This window comes from Centruroides vittatus, unplaced genomic scaffold, assembly GCF_030686945.1.
Source record: "Centruroides vittatus isolate TY-2023 unplaced genomic scaffold, ASM3068694v2 contig_370, whole genome shotgun sequence".
NCBI lineage: Eukaryota > Metazoa > Arthropoda > Arachnida > Scorpiones > Buthidae > Centruroides > Centruroides vittatus.
In genome coordinates this window covers 1913139-1925778 of record NW_027122193.1, presented here as the reverse complement: position 1 = coordinate 1925778, position 12640 = coordinate 1913139, and the positions used below count along the sequence as shown (strand labels likewise).

Here is a 12640-nt window from a genome sequence, read left to right as displayed (position 1 = left end):
AAGTAAGTAAGTAAAAAATGTAAAGAACATATTCCAATTTACTTTATTCTTTCAGTATGGAATTTGTAGTTATTTCTTTATATTCAGGATACATCAGGATCAATTGATGCTTAATTTACTATTGTAGAGTGTTGGTATTAGTAAATTGTTTTGGGGATAATATAAGAATATCTGGGTGGGATTCTAACTCCATTTTACTACGTAAGTGAAAATAAAATTAAACTGATAATTGGTAGGTGATGGACTTTAGAGAATTAATATTCAGGATCCAAAACTCAATGAATAATCATTAGAACTACGGATTGTGAGAAATATTCGTGATCAAAATGTTAAAGAGAAGCAAATAAAAACGTTTACAAAATAATTATAAATGAAATGATCAATAGCCTGTTATTCTATGGGCAAAAGGGGCAATGGCCCGGGGTCCCCAAACCAATCTTTTACAAGAAAATGTTTCTCCAAAAAAATCCCCCTCGAAGAAAAATATCTGAAGTCAATACTGGACAAAGGCCCCTAATTGAAATTTTTCCTGGGTTTCACGAAGTTATAACGCCCCGCTGTAAATGGTTCAAATTGTGGAGATCATCCCAAAGGAGTGAGAATATATTACAGTATAATGGGCTTGAAAAAATGTAGAAATTTCTATTATATTAATATATACATAAAATTTACATTTGCAAGAAATATTTTTTCTGTTGCAAAAACTTGGAATTTACAATAGAGAGGTTGTGGCCGAAGTTTTCGTGTCTAAAACGCTAACGTCAAACGTCGAGCGCCGCCATCTTGTAAGCCTAGAAGTTTGGAACGTCGAGCATGATTCCACTGACGTTCCAAACTTCTAGGCTTACAAGATGGCGGCGCTCGACGTTCGACGTTCACGTTTTAGACACGAAAACTTCGGCAGCAACCTCTCTAATGCCTGTTATCATAACTTAAACAAATTTAACGCATTAACAAGCAAATATTTATTGTCACATCGTCACAATGCCGGACTGCAATTTTTAATCATATTTTTAGATTTATTTAATTTAAAATATATGCTATCCACCTCAAATTGGCCCTGTGCGTGGAGTAATCATCTACTTTTTCTGTTAGCAATAGTCATGCTGGTCATCTATCTAACTCTTTTCAGGGGGAAGTTTTTGAATTGAAATAACGTGACTTCCGGTTTGCATAGGGAATTCGTATAGGGTTAATCGGGGCCTCCTACCCCTAAGCTTTGCATATCTAAGTAACCAAACTTTAAATGGAGGAAAGTGTAAACTTTGAATTGTTCACCTAATGAAGATACAGTGTAAGTAAATTTTAAAACAGAATAAAACAAAATCGTGCCCATTCCACAAACACACACATCCATACAGATAAAACCACCATTCACATTAGTAACGGAGGTCTCAAAACGTGAAGATTTGCAAAAAAAATCTCTGAGGGATAAATTCGACACAGTTTCCATGGTTTCCCTTGTTACGTATAGGCCGACGTAACAGCCGGAAATGTAAAATTAGACAAATTTGCCAAAACATAATATTGTAACACATGAAACGACTTAACTATTATTAAAAACACTCGAAATTTTATACATATAACACAGAAATTACTAGCGTTAACGCATTAACGATGCGATTTCCACATTCTTCTTCCTACCACCTACCACCATTGGCAATCTGGTTCGAAACTTGCCTAAATTCCACGTGCAAAACGGATTGTATGTTCCTTGTTCCTCATTCCAGCTGGTCAAGACCACCAGAAGTTTGCATTTTATCGTAAAATTCGACAAGTTGTATGCGATCTGAACGTTGCAGACATTGGCATACATCTGGTACCAACGCCCGCTGCTATGCTTTAGATTTGTTTACGCCCGCTCTTTAATCAGTCCGAAGACGATACAGTGCATTCTACACCGCAAAAAACACACTAATTAATAAATTATATTTAAATAGCCAGAAAGGCCAAGAATTTATTACAAGTAGATGAAAATTTATTGTTATTTTTAAACAAGGATGCTTTAAGAGACTCCTGGTAGAACTGTTCATTAATTCTCCTCCGGTTATCTGTTACACGGGTTTTTTTGAAAAAATGCATTATAATTTATCGATGATATTAAATTTTTAAGTAATTTACAAAAAAATAAGACGTCGAGATATCTAGAAACTTCAAGTAAACGATTTTTTACATTTTGCTGATTTGAATTTTGACTATCAATTGGCTGTTCGATGCTTAGTAAGCAATCACGCAAAGGTCATTTTGTATATTATGGATCAGCTGATGTTTTTAGGTAATTATTATTGGTCGAAGGATTATTTGGATCGACTATATAACGTGGCAAATCCTTTCTTTCGGTACCTTTTCCATCCACAGGATGAGGTTCCTTTTGTGCTTGGCGCTTCTCTGCATTGCAGGTAAGTTTCTATACTTCGGAATTCATTTAAAAAATGTAATTATTTAAATTAAATCCATCTCGGTGTTGAGAAATTAACCTCGATTCTTTTTTTCTATATCTCGTCAGAGAGTTCTCATCACTGGAAGAGCGATCCTTGGAGTAAGTATTGCTTCTTCGAAATTTGAAAAATTCTAATTGTTTTGGTTACAATGACACGAAAACGTTTATATTTTTAGCTAATTCGATAAATAAGGAATATGTGTACAAATACAAAGGGATCGTCTACAGCGGATTGCCGGCAATGTCTCAACTGTATTCTGCTTTCGTACTGACATGCGATTTGAAAGTCTTCCCAACTGATGCCGAAACTGTTGTCGTACAAGTAAGTCTTCTCGCACACAATTTGGTCCTTTTAGTGCCACGAAAAAGTAACTAATGGTTGTTGCACATTTAGATGTCAAACGTCATGGTTGGAAGTGTTCCCCAGATTGACTTAACTGATGTAGATATTGAAGATATTCCTTGTCCAGTAGCACCGGATGAAAAGTACCAATCTTTGACCGAATATCCTTTCGCTTTTAAACATCTCGATGGAAGGGTAATTCGTATTTTAACGATTATAACCTTCGGCCATTTTTAAATTGAGACGTAAAAATTCGTTTTACGGAAGTACAAAATGCTATTTACAGATTGTTTCTACTGTAATGTCTCGCGAAGACGAAATATGGTCGAGGAATGTAAAACGAGCCATCGCTGAAAAATTCCAAGTTCATTTATCTCCGCCACCGACTCACCGTCCAGATAACATGCAACCACAAGAACACATCATTCCTACCGAATTCAGTGTTCTAGAGGTATTTTCGATTAATAACAACGACTTTCTAAATGAAAAGAAGGAAAATTTCTATATATAATACTCATTCTAGGATGGAATTGGAGGTTTATGTACATCCATTTACGACGTGGTTTCCGAAAATAATATATTCTATCCTCAATTTACGGAAGTTCTGAACGTTACCAAAATTCGAGATTATCACAACTGTCGTAATCGTCCCGTTTTCGAATTCGAAAACTTCGATTCTAAAGGATGCCCGTGGATGTGTCACGGACATCCGCGCTCGCAAATGGTATCCGACCCTGTAGATCCTTTGCAAATGTCACATCATCATGGTGATTACGATGCTGTTACTGGAGCGTGTCCTTGCGGATTTGAACAGGTAAAACATGCAAAAAAAAGGGGGTAATAAATTTACGTCCAAATTGACGATGTTATTTACATCATAATCACATTTTTCAGGCTATTAGCCCCATTAAGTCTTACGCTGTTACTAAATATAACATAAGCTTAGCCGAAGAAGCGCCTATTATTGAAGGTCTCGTTAACGATGGAAAGGTTACTTTACACGTGGATGGAAGCGAACTCGACGTTCTCACTCGGTAAGAAAACCATTTTATTCTATAATTCGATTAATTGCTGGTTTCAACGTCTAAAAAACGTGTATGTACATTATAATCGTTTCGCAGCACTAACATCACTCTACTGGAATGTGTACCAAAAGGAACCGTACCAAACGTCCCAGACCCAGTATCGTTTCCTACACTCGGTTATGAAGTTACAACCAATCCTAGTCCACCTAACGGCTTTGATCATCTTTACGCCAGTGCTTTCGTTGATGTTCTCTTCCCCGGTTCTGACCTCCGAATCCCCGTCGATTCACTGTATCAACTGACCAAAAATCTGGCCAGTAGACTCGTTTCGAATCCACAGGATCGTGAACAACCGTATATTGTAGGACAATTAGTTGCTAAAGTTACTAAGTTAATGGGCCTTTTAGATTTAACAGGGTTTCAAGAATTAGGAAAGAAAATTCTAATAGAACCAACTACATTGACCGACGCTGCTTTGAGGTAAAACAATACATTATCCTAATGTATTCGAAATAATTTTATAATTGCTGTGTTTTAAATTATTTGACTAACATCCTCGCTTATAGAAAAGTCTTCCTCGATTGTCTTCCATTATCTGGTGCTACACAGTCTGTGATTTATTTGAAGCAACTCATTGAAAATCAAATATTAACACACATGGAAATCAAAGAAACGATAGAAGCCGTACCAAAATCAATTGTTTTTCCTACAGTCGAAACCGTCGATATCATGAGGGTCAGTATTCCATTGCATATAACTTTCATTTATATACTGTATTATTCTAACAATACAATTTTACTCGAAGGATCTTTGTCTTAATACACAAGTAATACAACAGAAGAAATACGTTTGGGGATCTACGTGTGTGGCTTTCGGTAAATTAGTTCACGAGGCGTGTGTCAAGCCTCATCCTTTCCATTTTGAAAACATGGAAACTCGTGTCGAAGACATCATGCGAGAAAAATATGATATTTACCAGAGTTTCGTCACCGGTCGCGATTATCGTAATATAGGAGATCGCATGAAACCTTATCTTCGTTCCACGTGCACCCCCCATAATGCGCAAGAGTACATTAGAGTAAGTAAATCGATTAATTTACCCATTGTTATTAAAATTTCTAACATTTTATACGCATTTTAGGAAATAAAACAGAAACTGGAATCGGCCATGGAATTCGGAGAAAAGTCAATATACATAGAAACCATCGCTCACGTCGCTCACATAAGTGGAATACGTGCTTTGGAACCGTACGTTAAAGGTACGGCAATTAATTGTTTCGATTCCAGCGAGACCAGAACAGACCACGCTTCTTGTACTTTCTTGAGGCAAGTTACAATATACGCTTTGCATCACATGGTCGGACATTATTCGAAACACGTAAGTCACTCTTTAAATTGTCTACGTAACGATTGTGTTTAGGTAAAGAATAACGTAACCGTTACTTCAGATATTACCTTTGGTTACTCCGATATACTTCAACCGAGCCGAACCTTACGAATTGAGGGTAGCGGCATTCACTGTCATCTTGTTCGCTGATCCACCTATGCATGTTTTAGAGAGAATTGCAACCGAATCTCACAGCGAACAAGACAACCACGTGGGTAGCTTCGTTTATTCCACTTTTAAACACTTCGGTAATGGAACCCATCCCTGCGTACGATCTATGTAAGTTTGCAATTTTGAAGTTTTATACACTATTAAAAATAAACCGCGACTAATTAAAAACCTTTCGAATTAACAGAGCGGACAGGATTAAAATTGTCTTCCCTAAATTGAAAAAGTTTAGTTTTGGATTGGAATATTCTAAATTCATGTTCAAGGATATTTATTCTGGTAACTGGTATTCTTCTCCAAGCATTTAATACGAAATTTTCAATTGTACTTATTTAAAATTTCTCAAATCTTCTAGAATCTCTTATGAGTGGTTTACAGGCATTCCTCTCTTACACGAGTAACAATGTATCGGTCTTCCCGAGAAGTTTCTACCATAGTTTAACCCACAATTGGGCATCGTACTTTAATATGCCACTCGAGGTAAATTTTTAAAAATAATTTTAGGTTAATGTTACCTATGGTTCCAAGATGGCGACTCGTCTGATTCCGGCAAGGAAACAGTGGGAACGCACGTTCTAACCTAACCTAACCTATTCTAATAGTTTTGTTGGAATAGGTTAGGTTAGAACGTGCGTCCCCACTGTTTCCTTGCCGGAATCAGACGAGCCGCCATCTTGGAACCATAGGTAACATTAACCTAATTTTAATATTCGATACAAATTACATTTAATAAATACTTTGTAATCATTAGATAGGAGCGAGTATGAAAGGAACCGAAGAGCTTCTCAAATCTGTTCAGCAAATTTTCGATGTAATGAACATTCCTCGTCCATGGGACAGAGAAATGCCAGACAATATGAGACAAGTCCCCGATGACGTAAGTTTTGCCCGATTATAATTGATTGGAAGATTTTAATTCGAATAATGATAAAATTTCTCTTCTTGCAGATTCCTATTACCCCCCGTACTCTAGAAATATTCAAGACAACTTTCTTCTTGAAATATTTCGATAGGACTAGTTTCGTGCCATTAGATAAAAAAGCCGCCATGGAAATAATACACGAGAGTAAGATAATTATAGTATTTAATTTGAAATAAGGCTTAAACGAGAAACTAATTTATTGAATATCTTTCTACAGTTAAACAATTCATTTACGATTTGAGTCTAAAAAAAACGTCACGTTTATGTGAAGGTAATGTTGCCTAATTCTATACATAAAATAGTACCCAGCGAATTAGGTTTACCCGTAACGCAAATGTCGATAAATCCTCTCGCATTTTCAATTATATTCAAAGCATTCACTACAGAAATGAGTCCGCAAAATAAGGAAATAAAAATGGAGGTTACACCCAGGTAAATATACGCCCTTATTTCTTAATAGCGGATCTAGAAACCAGGACATTTACATAAATTCTTAATTATTTCAGATTACATTACGACCCGCTAATGGTAGGAATGGCTATAACTCTTCCCGATAGAAAAGGTTACGGAAGCGCTGTTTTTAGACGTTACCACACTAGAATTACCGCAAAGATATGTATCAAATACAAAACTTTTTCGAGTCACATACCCAAACACATAGAAATGTCTGTAGAACCATCTATGAATGCGCCATTGTTAAGTCACAAGACAACTCCGGGAACATTTGCTCATAAAGTCTGGCTTAATAACCAGGATCCGGTATTCTTAAAAGATATCGTGCCAATTCAAGTCCTACCTCATCCTATTCAAGTAAGATTCGTTTCTGACGACGTATTATTAACGACATCGATGGTAATAATATATTTTTCTGCAGTATCAAAAGTCATATACCAGCTCTCTGATCGGAATGGGTATAATGTATTCGACACGTACAAACGATTTTTGGGCTCAATTGCCATTATGGAAGAAAGGAAGAACCTTGAAAGAAACCTTAATAGAATGTTGGAAAGCTTTAGAAAATCCTTCGTGGAAAGAACGAGATTTTGAAGTTATATTGATACCAGATCCAACAAGTCCCTCTCATCAAGTAGGTGTTTCAACTGTTTTATAGTTGTGGTTTTATTTAAAAACTAATTCTTAAGTAATACGATTTATTATTTTAGGTAAAGCTACAGTTGAATCTCGACAGACAGATTGTACGTTATCCCGCGCAGGATTCGTCACCGTTAAGAAATATTTTGCCCGACGAATACAATTCATTATGGAAACCGTACGAAATGCCACACGATATTCCCGACGTCCAATCGCGTGTAGCTTCTATAATTCACAAACTGCAACATCAATTTCAAGATCGTGTGAACCTGCCCGTTCCCATTCCCACTATACTAGTAGAAAACGCTTACTCTATCATCAATTTTCAAGCCGTCCTCACCGGAACTAGTCCCGTTGTTTTACATCTTATTTACGCAGTCTCTTTGGATCATACCGTCGCGGCAAGTTCCACTATTATTATGCATCAAAAACCAAGTATATCCACGTGGCTACCCCAAAAGGTACTTTATACTTTTTACAATATTTAAAATTTATGTTTCGATTGTCCAGTGATCGAAAATTATCGTAATAGGTTTGCATCGAAACACAAATGCTTACTGCCGGATTAACAAATGACTTGCATTTTCACCAAGAATCACCGTTTAGTACAAAGTGTGTGATAACGGCTAAAGTTTCCCCCACTTGTATCGATTCGTTGCCTTATTTCCAAATCAGGGTAAGTTCGATTTTTCAGTTTAAAAAACAAAAAACCGCAAAAGACGACTATTTATTACTTTCCTTTAATTTTAGGGGTTGTTCGAGAAAGTACACCTTCCCTCGCTGAGAGTAGATTACGTGCAGGATTACCAAATGATGTCTTCGAGTGAGCCTTGGTACGTGACTCAATCAGAATTGACACGACCATGGGAAAAAGCTTAAGCTTCCCTTGTAGATTAGCCATTTTAAAAGAAGACCTCTTGAACAAACTTGTCTTAGAAGCGCATTACTATCCATCTTCCGTTAGTATTAAGCCACGTCTTATAAAATTTTGACCATTATTATTCGATTTAACGAAATTTTAATTGTTATTATGTTTAGGTGACACCGTTTACGAGAAACTTGACCGAAAAACTGATAACTGCGGTTACTCATTATCTGTATCCCAACGTAGATCGTAACACGGTGGACGTGCATCATAATCCAAACCACGTCAAACTCGTTGCCCTCTTTCAGAATCCGACCGTGGACATGAGAGTTCTTGATTTATTATTATTTATGCCTACTCAAAATCTATTTTTGAAGAAACTTTACGTTCCTTACTTATACCCATTATCCAGCTGGTGTCCAACTAGAAACTTGTATTTGAACGAATTAATCGATTATGATCTGACCAGTAAGAATTTATAATCACTTATAATCGTAGTTTTCTTTTAATTTTATTAATATATTGCATTGTTCTTCCTTAAGCCGAGTGCCTACTCATGGAAAACTATCTCACAACATTGGATAACGTCACCATTCCGTATCCTCAAGACAGCTGTACACGCATATTATCGAAAGATTGTTCTCCTCAGTCTCTGTATACCGTATACGCTAAAGGAGTCGGCGGCGATAAAAAAGTAATTACAGAAACGAAGACGGAATTCATCCAGCGAGTATAATATCTCCATTATAATTACTTCTCTTCGACAGGTACTTACAGTAATTGCCGAAAGCACTACTATAGAACTTCCTCCTCTTACAAATCCATCGGCGTGCGAATATCAATTTACTGTCGATTCGACCACACACGTAATACAGTGTGGCGATGCGTACGTCATCAAGAGAGGCGGCTTCCTCGATGACTACGTCTATCTTGTAAAAACGAGCGACAATTTGAACATCGTAGTTCTGACTTTGGAGAGATTGGGAATCAGCATTAAATTCGATGGAGTAAATGCCAAAATACGAGTAAGGATAAGGTTTTTATATATTTTAAATACGACGAAGTATTATAAATGACCTTTTAATTATTGCAGGTCAGTCCATTGTACGTAGGAAAGCAATGCGGTATATGTGGAGATTATAATGGAAACAGTTATTTAGATTTCGTGGGTCCGCAAGAATGCCTTTTTGAACGGAGTGAAGATTTTATTGCCAAATACACAGAAGATAGTTGTTCATCCAGGATGGTAGGACCGTTTTATTGTCCGAACCAAAGCCCATTTCCCCCTTTCCCAAACAGAGCTAGACATCCTGCAAAACTCTGGAACATGCCACCAGTCGACCATCCATTCAACCCACCACGTCCTCAAGCATGGACAATGAGAACCAATCCACATCAGCAAGCAGAACCTTTATGGTCACCCGAAAGCCAATGGGCACCCGAAAGCCAATGGGCACCGGAAAGTCAATCGGAACCTCTATGGGCATCTCAAAGCCAATCGGAGCCTGCTTGGGTCCAGCGATTTAGTAACACAATGGAGTAGCACAGGTACGCAATATACGAAGTAAACATAACTCTTTGAACATTACCGATACATTTACAATGAAAACAAATTTATTTTTAGGGCCTATGGCTTGCAAACGTTACAGAACCAGATATATACAACGTGGAGACAAAGTGTGTTTCGCACTGCAACCAACTTTAGAATGCAAATTGCCTTGTAGAGAACAGGCAATTTCCTCATTATCTGTGGCATTCCATTGTCTTCCAGCAAGCAGCGCCTACACTCGAGAATTGATGAGACAAGCCGACGAAGGCGTAATTCAAATGAAATGGAAGGCCGCCGATCTACGGGAGATGATTACTGTTCCGACCGACTGTCGGCCCGTCCTTACAGTATGAAGAATTTTACAACCCGATTGCTAATTAATTATAAAAATTAATTTTTTTCAATAAATAAAAAATAGCTTTATTTAATTGTTTGTTTTTCTTTCCTTCTCTTGTATTTACTCTAATGGCATCGATGCCAAATATATGCCAGAAATTTATAGAAGTTGTATTGGAATCATTTTTTAAAAGATGCAAATATATTTAGTTTAAACACAAGAGTTACGTACTGTACATAAAACATTGCAGAATGAATTATGTTAAGAAATTATAAAACAATTATAAAATTTGCAGCATTCGAGAAATCATTTAATGCAGGTTAGTTATAATGCAATACACGTGTAATTTGTTGGTACTTCACATCACAACACCCTAGTGTACTGGCGCTCACCCCTCGGCGGGAGTGCCAGTTCCGGGAGGAAACTGGCCCGTATTTAGATATTACTAACGTGAAGAACCAGGGAAACTCCACGTGGCCAGTCCGTTGGCGAGGCGCGAACCCATGACCAATGTTCAATAGTTTTATCCACTCGGACATTGGTGGGCAACTCTTTGATGAAACTGAAATAAATTCAAAATACAGTGCCCCTCGTTATATCGCGCTTTGTTGTATCCAAATTTTAAATTTTCAATTGCCATTTAATTTCTTTTCGCAACGAAATACAGCAATTTTTCCTACCGTTGTCCTCAAAACTACTACTGCGAGTGAAACAATATTGCGAGTGAAATTCGTCAAGATCCAAATAAGCTAAAAAAAAATAGACTGATCAATTATGTGTGTTTCCTTTTGATATCAAAAGTTGTTTATTTTATTGGTTTTAAGTACCGTCTCCACATTTATAAGGACTTTTTCTTAGCAAGACACCCGAAAAATTCTGTTTTTCGACCCGTTCGTACTCGATTCCGGGTTTCCGAGGGCAGTGGAAAGGTCGGCCATCATATCCAACCTGTAAATTCTTGTCCCGGGAAATAGAAACTCCACATGGTAATTTTGAGTGTCAACTATAGGGGCTCTGGTACACTATATATGCGCACACACTGCAGTTGTTAACTGTTCGGATTCCCTTAAAAAGGCCTCGAGTGTGATGTATGTTCTCATATTTGGTATATATTCTCGGTCCGAAATTTGTTGCCAGTCCGACGCTGATCAAAAGCATCTATAAAAGCCATTTTGCAATAGAGCCATGCAATATACATCAAATAATTTATTAATTTCTTCCGTATAGACGTTACATCGAACAAAGCGAAAAATTAGAGAAAATTATTAGTGGCCTAGTAGATAGAAACACAAGATAACGAGTGGCCTTATTGAGTTCCACTCGTTAGAGGTTTCGAGGTGGCATTTCACGTGATACAACGCACATTTGTTCCGCTCTTTCGCCATGTTTGTGGTCTAGCTTCCGCTTGCTTAGCTTGCACGTGATTTGTTATTTGACAGGGTGGCAACCGGCTCAGCTACTTACTATACCCGGCATTTAAAAAAAAAATCTTTCACTCACCTTTGACATATTTCTAATTCGTTTTCTCCGATTTATTTGGTAAAAAACATGGTTCGGATGATTCTTTCCTAACTTCATCCCTTTTCCATAATAGAAACTTTTTCCACATTCTTAACACAAATGTCTACATTCTTCCTTTTACGATTTTTGGATTTATTGGTACTTACTTTCGGGGCAGAAAGTACAATCTCTAGCTGTTTCCAAACTAAAACACGTCCCGCTCCCGGATAGAACTTATTCGTATGCGGAACAAACAGGTCGAACCTCTTTCTCACAACAATCGCGACGATTTCGACAAACTTACCAGGTCCATCCAACTTTCATTCCGGTAAAATTAGACTATGAAACAATCACAATGTGTCGTACGAAATTCACCCAGTCAACAGCTGTTCGACCACTCACGTCCACAGCCAAACAGATGACGCTCAATGTACTGTACATTCTATGCAAATTAGATGCCAAATAAACGTAATAGTAACATCTTAAAGAAATGTAATGTTGCTCACCAAAATAACCTAACTTGGCTATTTGTAAACGAACAATAAAAATTATTGGTTTATATTTTTAAAAATACACGAGCTTTTATTTATGTAAATTAGACCGGAAGGACAATTGGTTCAAAATTCATTTCTAATTCTTCATCCGCTAAGCGATTATCTTTGCTTATAACTTTAATATTAACTCTACTGTATATCTATTATAAGCAGAGTCTAAGAAAACAAACAAAGGTGAAAAATAAAGGTAGACACAATCAGGTTAACGTTTCCTATGGTTCCAAGATGGCGGCTCGTCTCTGATTCCGGCAAGGAAACAGTGGGGACGCACAAGGGCGTCGCCAGAGGGGGGCAGAGGGGCAGTTGCCTCTCCCTAGACATGCGAAAAAAATTAATTAAATGCTAAGTCATTCATTGCCCGATTTATAATTCCCGCGCGAAAAACCCAAGAAGATTATGTTTTAATTAAAATAATCTTCTTAAGCTTCTTAAAATTTATGAATCGTTTTTATTTTACC

The 12640-nt window shown here is 37.2% G+C and overlaps 1 protein-coding gene across 1 annotated transcript; it reads left to right on the top strand.

Moving 5' to 3' along the window:
- Positions 1–2334: 2334 nt before the first annotated feature.
- On the top strand, positions 2335–10219 carry LOC136975332 (vitellogenin-5-like). Its single transcript, XM_067270387.1, has 26 exons — positions 2335–2399; positions 2507–2539; positions 2617–2762; positions 2835–2978; positions 3070–3234; positions 3307–3597; positions 3678–3817; positions 3905–4049; positions 4436–4543; positions 4614–4886; positions 4950–5186; positions 5257–5474; positions 5551–5642; positions 5719–5843; positions 6115–6240; positions 6312–6429; positions 6537–6717; positions 6792–7095; positions 7160–7372; positions 7449–7555; positions 8228–8336; positions 8416–8710; positions 8785–8936; positions 9010–9267; positions 9336–9783; positions 9867–10219. The coding sequence occupies exons 1-26, from the start codon at positions 2360–2362 to the stop codon at positions 10142–10144; spliced, it is 4746 nt and encodes a 1581-aa protein (XP_067126488.1). The 5' UTR covers positions 2335–2359; the 3' UTR covers positions 10145–10219.
- The last annotated feature ends 2421 nt before the right edge of the window (positions 10220–12640 follow it).

Bases quoted from the DNA above. Each gene is read 5' to 3' on its own strand.
- LOC136975332 (XM_067270387.1), top strand. From the start codon at position 2,360: ATGAGGTTCCTTTTGTGCTTGGCGCTTCTCTGCATTGCAG. The intron at 5,475-5,550 runs GTAAGTTTGCAA...TCGAATTAACAG, and splicing joins CATCCCTGCGTACGATCTAT to AGCGGACAGGATTAAAATTG. The intron at 8,937-9,009 runs GTAATTACAGAA...TCTCTTCGACAG, and splicing joins GAGTCGGCGGCGATAAAAAA to GTACTTACAGTAATTGCCGA.